Source organism: Tursiops truncatus, chromosome 2, assembly GCF_011762595.2.
Source record: "Tursiops truncatus isolate mTurTru1 chromosome 2, mTurTru1.mat.Y, whole genome shotgun sequence".
Lineage (NCBI taxonomy): Eukaryota > Metazoa > Chordata > Mammalia > Artiodactyla > Delphinidae > Tursiops > Tursiops truncatus.
Genome location: NC_047035.1, coordinates 122313422 through 122325700, shown reverse-complemented (window position 1 = coordinate 122325700; position 12279 = coordinate 122313422). Strand labels below are relative to the sequence as shown.

The following is a 12279-nucleotide window of genomic DNA, read 5'->3' as shown; positions in this document are numbered from 1 at the left end:
GGCTCATGGCCAAAAAAACCAAAAACCAAACAGAAGCAATATTGTAACAAATTCAATAAAGACTTTTTAAAAAATGGTCCACATCAAAAAAACAAATCTAAAACGAAAAAGATGTACTTCTTTTGGATGTAACATTACAACAATTGCCGACATTTGATTAACTTTGAGTCACAGTATTTTTTAACTTGGTGGAGACTTTCAAGAACAATCTATCCAGTTGTCTTCTTTTAAAAATCAGCATGTTGGTCACTGGTCATTGGTCGATCTCATTGATGCATTCAGTCAGTAATTAGCTATTGAACTCTCATGTGCCATGCTTGTGCAGGCTTGTTGATTTTCTCACTTGACACTGAAATCGCAGCAAAATGGAAAGTCCTGAGCCAGAAGCACGGTCGCTCCATCTTGGGCCCATCCTCAGCATCTTCTTACTCTCCTACTGCCCGTCCTCTGACTTGTGTTACCTTATTGTACATTTTCCTTCCTCCATGAAATTGAAAAGAGAGCCCAGCTTGGACTCATCCGTGCCTCTTCATGGTGCCATGTACATGCGGGAAGCTCAAAACACATCTGTTGAATGAATGAACAAAATAGTTAATTCCTTCTGATTTTTTCAGCATTGCCTCCTTTGCATTCATTTCCTAGAGTGAAAAGCTACCCAGGGCAGTGCTTGTAAACCACATATGCAGAGAAATGCAGCCAGTGAATCCACTTTGTATCAGAGTCTCTAAGGTTGAGCATGTGGGTGAGGAGGGCCGTGAGCTGCCCCCACTGCATGGCCTCAGGGCAGGAGCCAGAGGGGTCTATGAGCCATGAAAGAGGTGTGGGGATCAGCCAAGCTGTACTGAGACTTGGCTTTGAGTGGACGTGACTTCTGCGTGGGGTGTTACTGGATGCTTCTGTATTGTTTAAAGCTATACTTCTTTTTTAAGGGCACATTATGTAAGATGGCAGTAAGACTGGACACCTTTTCTTACTGCTCTAAGGGCTCAGGTTACCCAGGGGAATGTGGCCCTGTTTGCATGTTAGTCAGTCTGATAAGCAAAGGGACATTGTGCAGAGCTCTCTGGGAGATGCACTTTGTGGGGCGCTGTGGCCACAGGGACCCAAGGAGTCCAAGCTGCATCCCTGAGGAAGAGTGAGGGTGATTGCAGCTCCCCAGCTCAGCCAAGGTGGGAAGGGTGTCCAGGGCAGAGAGACAGAGGGAACCAAGGAGATTCTGTAGCTCTTAGGTGCTCAGTCTTTGTAGAGTCTTCTGGTCAACGATGTTTGTTGAGTGCCCCATGGGCCAAGCACTGACTGGGAACTAGGGCTGCAGGGTGATCACAACATCTACCGTCCTAGCTCTCATGGGATGTTCAGAAAGTCCAGAGAGGGAAGACAGAGAAGTATTTTAAACTTACACCAGTAGTCATAATTGTAGTGAGTGCTGTGAAAGAGAAAACTAGTTTCCCTGTTGAGGATGTGATGGGAGGCTCTAACCCAGCTGGGAGCATTGGGGAGGCTCCCTTGATGGAGGAACAAGCAGTGTGTTTGGGGTGTGGAGGTGGAAAGTTGTGGCCAAAGGCTGGAGAATCAGGTAAGGCCTGGAAGGAAGGGTCTATCTGCAGTTTTCAAGGGTCGGGGCTGCTTCTCAAAGACCCCCTGGGCCTCTCCTTAACTCTGTTTAACAACCCTTTGAGTTTTTAGACTGACTCCATTGAGGACAGGGACCCTGTGTGATGGTGTCTGTCTCCAAGTCTATGCCTGGCAACTGGAGGGTCTTAATACATGATTTTTGAGGGGATGAATCATGGAATAAATGAAGAAAGGTAGAAAAGATGCACAAAACCCTTGACTCCTACATGTTGACAGGAAGAGGAGTAAAGACATTATTTTCTTTCAGATCCTTGTGTTTGGGTTCAGAAAGCAGACATTCTAAGGCTTCATTCTTTTCTGTCATGCACAACGATGTTATTCTGTTGCACAGATGGGACAACATCATCACCTACTCTTTTCCAGGTGTTGTTTAAGGAAGTCCATAAAATTTGAAAAGCAGACTTAACATTTTTGTGTGGAATAACCCTCAAAGATAAGCAGAAATGTATGGAAAAGAAAGCATGGAAAAGAAAAAGCAAAAACTTTAAAAATCCATCATTACATATATTTGAAATCTTAAATGAGTCCTCTAGGGTGATATCCCTAAACTAGAGTGTTGTTTAGATTGGATTTTTCTTAAATGCAGGCATTCATCAGGGAGACAGTGGTACAGCCAGCTCAGACTGGATTTCTCCGTCCATTTTGTGCCTTGTGTTTGGGGGGAGATGAGACAGACATTAGGCGCAGTGAAGGGGCACCAGTAACGGGAACTCTCTCCCTTTCAAGGCAGTGATGGCCAGCGACTTTGCGGTGCCCAAATTCCGATACCTCGAGAGGCTCTTGATCGTTCATGGACACTGGTGCTATTCCCGACTTGCCAACATGGTGCTGTACTTCTTCTACAAAAACACAGTACGTATTTGGTGCCAGAGTCAAGGATTTTTGATGTGAAAGGCCTGAGATTCACAGGACCATCACCTGAACGTGGCCGGAGGGCTACCCCACAGCCTCCCATTGGTCCCACCCTCCTTGACCTTTGTGGATTTTCCCCAGGCCTGGCCTGGCGTTGTACCCTGCAGGCTCAGAAGTCTTAACTCACCTGCACCTCTGAGGATAGAAACAGGTAGATCCAAGGAGAACATCCACTTGGAGCTTTATAATAAGAAGTAGAGTGACCACGAGGTCCAGGGGTTTGCATGAGATCATCAGCCAGTGAGTGGCTGAGGCTGCATTCAGCCCCCATCCATCTGACTCCAGCTTCCAAGCCCTTGACCACTCTGTCCCTTGGTCTCTAAGGAGTGGTCTGCCGAGGTGCCCACAGACAGCAGTGCTCTGATTGGTGCTCTCTCCAGAGCAGGCAGGGGATCAGAAGATAAGCAGGAGTGTGATTGGCAGTCCTGGGTCAGCATGCGAGGACTCAGCCAGGCTTTGATCCTGATACTGAGCAGTCTTCGAGAAGCCTTTCCTCGTTCCCCTGGCCGACATGAATATACATACTCCCATGGCTGCATTGTTGCTTCTGTATTTGTCAACAATAGGCATCGTCACATTTTACCATAGTTTTCTATTCAGGGTACTTCCACACTAGACATTGACGCTCTACTACAACTTACTACACTCTACTACAACACCTAGTCCACTGCACCGTCTCAATAAATATGCAAATAAAATAATTTCACTTGTAAATCCAAGATTAACATGGACTGTCCAGGGACTTCCCTGGTGGTGCAGTGGTTAAGAATCCACCTGCCAATGCAAAGGACACGGGTTCGAGCCCTGGTCTGGGAAGATCCTACATGCTGCGGAGCAACTAAGCCCGTGTGCCACAGCTACTGAGCCTGTGCTGTAGAGCCTGCGAGCCACAACTACTGGAGCCCGCGTGCCACAACTACTGAAACCCACATGCCTAGAGCCCATGTTCTGCAACAAGAGAAGCCACCTCAATGAGAAGTCTGTGCACTGCAACGAAGAGTAGCCCCTGCTCACCACAACTAGAGAAAGCCCGCACGCAGCAACAAAGACCCAATGCACCCCCAACATTATTTAATTTTTTTTAAAAAGAAAAGATTGTTCAGAACCAGTGAATGAAGCATGTGAAGTGATAAAAATTTGATTGTGACCTAAACTGATTTCATAGAAAATTGTTTATTCAGATACAAATGGGCTTTGATATAGCAATCATGGCATTGAAGCTTTGGGGTCCAGATTTAATAAAGTAGAAACAATCGGTAAAAAAATGCGCCCACCCTGGGCCAGTGGGAAGGGGATGCCAGCAGGCACCCTCTCTGGCCAGCTCAGTCTGTAGTTGACCCTTCAGTTAGGGCATTCCCAGACCTGGCTGGCTCAGGACAATTCTGTCTCTCCAGGGACTCTGATCCAGGGCCCTGGTCCATTCCCTGTTGACCCGAACATTTAAATCTTAGTTCTTTCACTACTGTGTCCTTGGCAGACAGCTGTATGGCAGCCATAGTCCTCCAGGCTGGACCACATGGCCATTTCAAGACCCTACCCTACTTGTAAGTGAGGTATAGACGTTCTGCTGAGAAGTTGCTGGATTGCTACTTGTCCGTCTTGCCTCTGATAGCTTGTGGTTGAATGTACAAACAAGGAGACAAAGTAAATAAACTCTTGGGGTAACTGACTCTGCCGAGTAGTCCCATAAACCTACCCTGCTGAAATCCACAGCTCCAAAGTCAAGATCATCCTGTAGTCTTCTGAAACAAAATCAAATAAATTAAAAGGTTTATTTGTTTATTTCTAATTCCATCTTAAATCTCCATGTTCACTCTGAACTACCATCAAGACAGCTCTTGTGCATGTTCTTATAGTTTGTTCCAGACGCTTAGACCCACCTTTCTTTTCCCATCTCCCACCTCCTCACTCTCACCCATTATTCTGAAATGTCTTATAGCAAATTAATACAGATATTCAGGACCAATCATGGCATGTCTAATTTTATAAGTTGGGTCTTGGAAATAAATTGAGATTGGGTTCTGCCTGGGACTCAATCCACACAAGGATGTGCCGTGCTGTCCCTGTCCTTGTCAGATCACTCCCTTTTTTCTGACTGCATGGCATTGCTTCCCTAGCACCCCCCCTCCCCACCAAGCACACAGTTGCAAACCTGGAGGGTCCCAGCTCCCAAGGGTGTAGGAGGGTGCTTTGAGTAAAGGTGAGCGGGGCTGGGCAGGGTGGAATCCTAGCCCCGTTTCTTTAGTTCATTAGCTGTGCAATCTGGAGCGAGTTATTTGCCTTCTGTGGATTTTGTTTTCTTTATCTGAAAACAAAACAAAATGGAACACGTGAATTGAACTCTGCTCTCTGTAATTCCTAATGAAAAGTTCTCAGATTGAGGGGATGGCATTCAATATTTCAGTTGCAGACGAGGCCCAGAGTGGCCGCCTGCAATGGTCACTGGCTCCTGCCTGCCACGGTGAATCTGTCCTCACGGAGGGGACAAGGAAGGAGAAGGGGTCCCTGTTTTTATTCTGTATAAGATGCAAGGCCTCTGTTAACAAGTACTTAATCTACTTGAGAAATTCGAGGATAATCACTCTGCCTCCCAAAGTGAGAAATTCATTAGTTTTAGGAATAAGTTGGCCTTCCTTCCAGTAAGGAGCAGAGAAGAAAACTTTCCATAGCAACAGTGGTTTGGGGAGAAGGCTTTTGGGTACTGCAGTAAAAAAAAAAAAAAAGTCTCAGGTATCTAAGTACTTTTCCTCCTCTTTGTCTGACTCCACTTGCTCACTGATGAGTCATTAGGCTGTGCCTGAGGAGGTGGGAGAAAGAAAAGCAGGCGTGGGTGTGAAAAAGGGAAGAAAGTCAATGAAAAAGCCAAGTTTGTCAGTTTTCAGGGTGGAGGGGAAAAGTTGCATTAAGCCATAGATTAAAACAAGTTCTGGAGGATCTGTGTCATTAGAGATGATATCAGTGTAGACTATCATTTTTTCTGATCTTTGGAACAAGCCATTTTCAGGTCAGGAAACCCGAGCTCAGAGAGGTTAAGTGACTGTGTCAAGGTCAGAAATGTGCACAGCGGCAGCTCCAGAGCCCACACCCAGGCCGTTGTATGCGGTGCACAGCAGAGAATGTTCTTCCACCATGGCTCCTCCAGGCCACGAGTGGTTGAACAAGTTGGGTTTGTTACTCATACAATGACCATAGTCCAGTCGTTTGACATCTTGGACCTCAGTTTACTTTCCTCTAAATGAGGTGAGCACACTGGCCCTGCTTGAGCCTCAAACAAAGGAAATAGCCGTCCTGCCGACAGTAACGACCACAAAGCACTGATGAGCATCTCAGCGTGCAGGAAGCTCTTGTGAGTACTTGAAGGTGCATTAGTCATTAATCTTCACCACAACCCCACAGCTACGTACCATTGGTGTGCCTATTTCACGGACAAGGTCACTGAGGCAGAGAGGGGCTAAATGGTCTGTGCCAGGTTGCACAGCTAATAAGTGTAGGAATGCTTTGCAATTGCTAACCTTCCATGCGCCCCATAAAACATCAGGCCATGGATGTTCAGTGATCAAGTAATAGTGGGAAGAGGTCCACCCAGCTCCTACTGCGCATGGGAGGAGGCTTTTCCACCTCTCTGGACCTCACTTTCCTGTTCAGCATAGCTGTAGGGACCAGCGATAATGCCTGTAGCTCACTCACCAACAGAGTGCCCAGCAGATACCAGGGCTCAGTCAAGGCAGTGATGTTGGTGTCACCATCAACTTTACCGCCATGCTTGTGTGTGTCCTCCCCTCCATGCGAGTCAATAATTGCACACTGTTCCTCATTAAAAGAGGGAGGCAGGATCCAGGGTGTAGCCCAGGTAGGTTTGGTTTAGTGCCACAGAGAGGAGCACAAGGAAAGAAGCCTCATGATGGGTGAGGTATCCAGCCAGCCCTCTTGAGAGGGGAGCCACCCTAGACCCTACCAGACCTTTGTTTTGTTTTCTCTTATGATCTGTGGCATTTGGGCCCAAGACTCCATCCCTCCAAGGGCTGTTGGTGGGAATTCCCAGCTTCCAATGCTGGTCTTTGATGCTCGAGGGATCGAGGAGGGAGGAGAAGGGGGAGGGAGAGACAGAGGGCACCAAAGTGAGGACTGTCTTTGGAGACAATTTCTGCCTATAAATTCAGTCTTTACAGTCAGACTCTGCAAAGCCCTCAGCTCCCTTGGACAAGATTCTGCAGGGCAGCTGAGAATTGCTTGTTCCCACTCTTCCCTTGATCGCAGATGTTCGTGGGCCTCCTGTTTTGGTTCCAGTTTTACTGTGGCTTCTCTGCATCCACCATGATTGACCAGTGGTATCTGATCTTCTTTAATCTGCTCTTCTCATCGCTTCCCCAGCTTGTGACTGGGGTGCTGGACAAGGACGTGCCGGCTGACGTGCTGCTGACCAAGCCACAGCTCTACAAGAGCGGCCAGAACATGGAGGTGAAGCTCCCTTTCCCCCCACCCCATCTCCTGGCCCTCCACGCTCCACATCCAGCTCCTGGAAAGTTCAGGTCCCCACACCTGCCTTTAAATGGACACCCTGGGCAGACAGAGAAAAACAAATATCATATGATATCACTCATGTAGAGTCCAATTTTAAAAAATGATATAAATGCACTTATTTACAAAACAGAAACAGACTCTCAGATTTCGAAGACAAACTTATAGTTACCAAAGGGGAAACATTGGCGGGGAGGGATAAATTAGGAGCTTGGGATTAACATACACACACTACCATATATAAAATAGAGAACCAACAAGGACCTACTGTATAGCACAGGGAACTCTACTCAATATTCTGTAATAACCTATATGGGTAAAGAATCTGAAAAAGAATATATATACGTATAAGTAAATCACTTTGCTGTACACCTGAAACTAACACAACATCGTACATCAACTGTACTCCAATAAAATTTAAAAAATAAAATAAAATCTTCCAAGAAAAAAATGGACACTGTGGAACAAACAGTTAAAATTCTAGAATCTGACCAGTGGGAGGAAAACAAAGAATTCTGTCTCTTGACTGCAATGCATTTATTTAAGTAGAGAGTTGATTGGTTGTGGTGATGGTATCGGGGTGTATGTATGTGCCCAAACCCATCGAAATGTGTACATTTAAAGTGTGTGGTTTTTGTATATCAATTTACATAAAGCTTTTTGAAAAAAAAAAAGATTTTTTAAAAAGTATACTGAGGTGAAAACTGTCTTTACACCAGGAGTCTCCAGGAGCCCAAGGAAAGCCCGTTTGGAATCCAAGTCACGTGGGATGACTGCAGGCAGAGCAGAGATTTTTCTAAAACACCCCCAAAGAAATGTGATTTCCTTTGAATGGGGATTAATGGGAAAATAAACCCTTAGGGAAACCCTGGGAAGAACAAGTGAACACAAACAGATGATGTAAAATACATGTTTACATCAATACATCACATAGATTGACGTGCTAATTACCAGCTGTTCCTAGCTGGCCATTAAAGAAAGCCCTGTGAGTGCTTCTCTTGGGCTGGTTGGAATTATTATACGAGTGCCCAGGGAACGGATCCCCGCATATCCCACAATGTTCTCTCATTCGGAACTGATTTACTGAAGAGTGGACTTCCCCACAGGCAGCCTGGGGTAGGTAGGGGCTGCTTAGGGTCAGGTAGATGAGGAGGGCCTCCGCTTGTCACCTGTCACCTGGGGGAGCTCTTGCATTCAGCCAGGCCTCACGTCCTAGGTGGCCACAGGGAGTTTGTCCTGGGGACAAACCAGAAGGGCCTGGCTTTCGTAAGTGCTCAGTAAACGCTCATCCTGCCTGCTCTGCGCGTCCTGCGTCCTGCGTCCTGCGGGCCAGTGCTGGCACCAGCAGCTCAGAACTCCGCAGTGCCAGATACAGATTGGGGCATCCAGATAAGGAAGACTTGATTAGTCTGTTTCAAAGTCATTTTTTGCCCATGGTAGACAGCTTTTTGATTTTAACATTAGGAAACACCCATGATCTAATTTTAAAATAACTCACTATTAAGAAATATTCTAGCGGGTCCACCAACGGAGGGAAGCAAAGCCCTGACAAAGTAGATGGCTCAGGTTGGGGCAGATGCCGGAATTTCATGCACTAGTCCCTATCTAGGGAAATTCCTTATGGGATTTAGAAAGCATTTTCATCTTTCTGCTGTTGACTGAGAATGCTGTAGCAGGCCTTGTGGGCACAAATGCTCACAGTGACTTACTCAGCCCCATGTGCCCCTGTAGGCCTTTCTGTAGTGTTTTTTCGCCAGCCCTCCACACTCCAGGATCTCCCTCTCCAAAGTCCTGAATTAGCAGGTGTCCCTGGGGTGCTTGACTTGTACCTTCATGGCCCCCGTAGGTGACGGAAAACCATTTGAAGAGATGAGGCCTTTCCTGTAATCTCCGTGCTTGTTTTTGTGTCTCAGGAATATCGGCCTCGTACGTTCTGGTTGAACATGGCTGATGCTGCCTTCCAGAGCCTGGTGTGTTTTTTCATTCCCTACCTGGTAAGTTGGCACCCGGCCCAGCCTTTCCCACCAGCTTTATCTGGCGACACACAGACACAGGACCTCGCTGTCTTTCAGGCCTACCACGACTCAGACACAGACATGTTCACCTGGGGGACCCCCATCACCGCCATCGCGCTGTTCACCTTCCTCCTGCACCTGGGTATAGAAACCAAGACCTGGGTGAGAGTTGTGGGCCTGAACCAGAAGGGGGCTGGTCTGCGATCTGCTTACTTCCGTGCACATTCTGTGAGATTGAGCAGAGATTTGAGTTCGGGGCTGGGGGGGACTGCAAAGCTGGCCTCACTGTGATGAGAACAAAAGCAGATGCACAGGCCGGCCATGCACACGCAAGCCCAGGGTGTGGGAGCAGCACTTATCCCGGGCAGTGCTGGGCTCCTGCCTGCCTGAGCCCCTCCACCCCAGCTCTCCTTCCCCGTCCTTCCCTTGGCACCTGACTTCCATCTCCCCACTTGTGTTCAGGCCGGTCCACCAGTTCTCAAGGCTCCATGCCCCACCGACCACCCTGTTCCCACTACGCCCTCTTACATCCTCCACTTGCAGAGGACCAGTGCATTTTTGTTGAGATAAAAGCCCTTTCTTTTTCCCCCTCAGACCTGGCTCAACTGGATGGCTTGTGGCTTCAGTATACTTTTATTTTTCACCGTGGCTTTGATTTATAATGCTTCCTGTGCAATGTGCTACCCTCCATCCAACCCCTATTGGACCATGCAGACATTAATGGGCGACCCTGTGTTTTACTTCATTTGTCTCATAGCACCCGTCGCCGCGCTGCTGCCCAGGTGGGTATCAGGGACAGTGGCCTTTGGGTCCCACGTGGGCTCTGACAGCATTCTCCTTTGTTGTGTTCCTGTACCATTCAAGTCTCAGAAGCTCAAAGGCCCCACTGCAGCAATAGCTGACTGTGTTCTATATGTTCTTTCCAGATTGTTTTTCAAAGCCCTGCAGAGGAGCCTTTTCCCCACCCAACTGCAGCTGGGACGCCAGTTGGTTAGAAGGTCCCCCAGGAAACTCAGGGCTCCCAAAGAGACCTTTGCTCAGGGACACCTCCCAGGAGAACCGAGGACGGAACCGTCAGAACAGAGGAGCATCAGTGCCTCGGGGTCCTTCTCCCAGGACTGTAGCTCACAGGTGTTTTGGCATGCACAGCAGTCGTCCTGCTCTCCAGAGGCCAGCGGGGAGCCCAGCGTGGTGGACATGGGCATGTCTCTGAGGGAGGACACCCTGCTGGAAGGGCTGGGCAGCCAGACCCCAGGGTCCTCTTCACCAAGGGAGGTGATCCCGGAAGGCTGTCCAGGGGACTCCAAGATGAAACCCACAAGTGCCAGCAGAGCAGCTGCCCTGTCGTCCATCTTCAGCCTGCCCAGCCTCAGCTCACTCAACTGGATTTCCTCCCTCTCCCTGGTCAGCGGGCTGGGAAGTGTCCTACAGTTCTCCCGAAGTGGTTTACAGATGGACAGGCGGGACGGCGAGTTCCTACCCAGCCCCCCGCAGCCAGACCAGGACCTGCGAGGCTTGAGTGGGCAGACCACGGACTACTTCTAGGACCTCCTTCCAGGGACTACAACTGGTGGTGGCAGTGGTGAAAACCTCGAAATGCTTTTTTTATAACATAGATGTTAATATTATTTATGTTTATTATTTGCACAGAAGAGTTCTAGTGAGATGTATTTTATATATTTCCAAGGCTAACACAGGAAATGAAAGGTACCAAAAAAGAAAGTTTATTTTTTAAAATTTCTAACTAGAGTATATTGAAAAGAAAAATAAGAGCTTTATCATATATAAAAGTTTAAAGAAGAGCGACACTTGAGAGGTGGGTTTAGATTTATTTTTTCATCTCATTTTATAAGAAAATGCAGTCTGATCGGTTTTCTTCAACATGTGTGACGTTTGCTTTCCCCTAGTGGAAATGCGTGTGAGCACAGTGAACCCTGGGCGGGTGTGGACGATGTGAGGGGAGGTGACAGGCACGCACACGGCCCCAGCAGAGATCCCCACTGTCTGTCTCTCAATCCCACCACTGGGAGGGTGGACTCTGCTTCACCAGGAAAGGGAAAGTGAAAACTCTGGGGAAACACACATACACACACACACACACACACACACACACACACACGAAATTCATTCCAACATTCTACTCTATGCAGGCATTTGGTAAAGACCACCTGTAGGTATTATAGTTCCTATGTAGGGTCTCACCTGTTAAAATCATAACAAGCAATAAACAACCTTCACTTTGCAAAGAGAACGTTTCGGGTTGCCACTGTTGTGTGGTATTATTAATACGTGACCTAATGTTACCGAATGCAAGTTCATGTGCTTGGTGCACAGTGAGGCCAAACAAACCAAAACATCAGAGTTTGGATCAGAGAAAAGCTCATTGCAGGGCTAAGCAAGAACGGGTAGCGCGTGCTCAAAAATACCCCAAACTCCCCAAAGGGTTTCAACAAAGCATTTTTAAAGGCCAGGTGAGAGAGGGACATTCCAGGGTCTGTGATCAGCTGTGCACAATTCTCTGATGGTGATCAATCCTTAGGGCTCACGATCATCAAGCATTAATTTCTTCCTTCTGGTGGTGGTACCAGCATCTGGAAAACTGAGGAAATATGCATCAGATACTATCATCTAGGTACTTCAGAGAGGAGCTATAGCAGAGAATATGGGGGAGGTGTCTGTCCTGGGAAGACCCCGCAGGGTCCTGCTCGGTTACACTGACAGAACATATTCTGAGTACTCCAGGGCACTTCCTCATGGCAAATTCTTTTAGACCCTGTGGAGGAAACAGCTGGGTGACATGCAAGCTGCACATTGGGACACTGTGACATGGGCTACACCAGCTCCCTGCACCAAGAGGCTGGGCTCTTTAGGTTTTTGTCTTATGAGTCATTACTTCTGTCTCTAAACAGAGAAAAAGAGAAGGAAAAGATTATAAGAATCCAAGGCAGTTGTATAGCATTTACTCTTCAGAACCCTCTCTTTGACTTTGCCAGCCATTGTGAGTTGCCTGCTTGCTCAGCCTGGGGATGTGAAGTGAGCAGGGTGTGCTCCTGCTTAGGACTCCTGTGGCTGCCTGTCCCCGGAGCAGCGATGTGCAGAGGTTGGAGGATCTCAGGACTAAGAAGTTTCTGAGCACAGCATGCCAGTAATAATGGCTGGTTACCCAGCCTGTGTGGCTCATTGCATGTGACAGAAGATG

The 12279-nt window shown here is 47.6% G+C and overlaps 1 protein-coding gene across 1 annotated transcript in view; it reads left to right on the top strand.

Annotated features, from left to right (window-relative positions):
• Positions 1-11331, top strand: part of ATP10A (ATPase phospholipid transporting 10A (putative)) — a 177729-nt gene extending 166398 nt beyond the window's left edge. Inside the window, 7 exon segments of the mRNA XM_019945970.3 lie at positions 2362-2487; positions 6805-7005; positions 8979-9059; positions 9138-9242; positions 9675-9862; positions 10007-10521; positions 10524-11331. Of these exon segments, the coding sequence (XP_019801529.2) occupies positions 2362-2487; positions 6805-7005; positions 8979-9059; positions 9138-9242; positions 9675-9862; positions 10007-10521; positions 10524-10666 (1359 nt within the window). The 3' untranslated portion in view covers positions 10667-11331.
• The last annotated feature ends 948 nt before the right edge of the window (positions 11332-12279 follow it).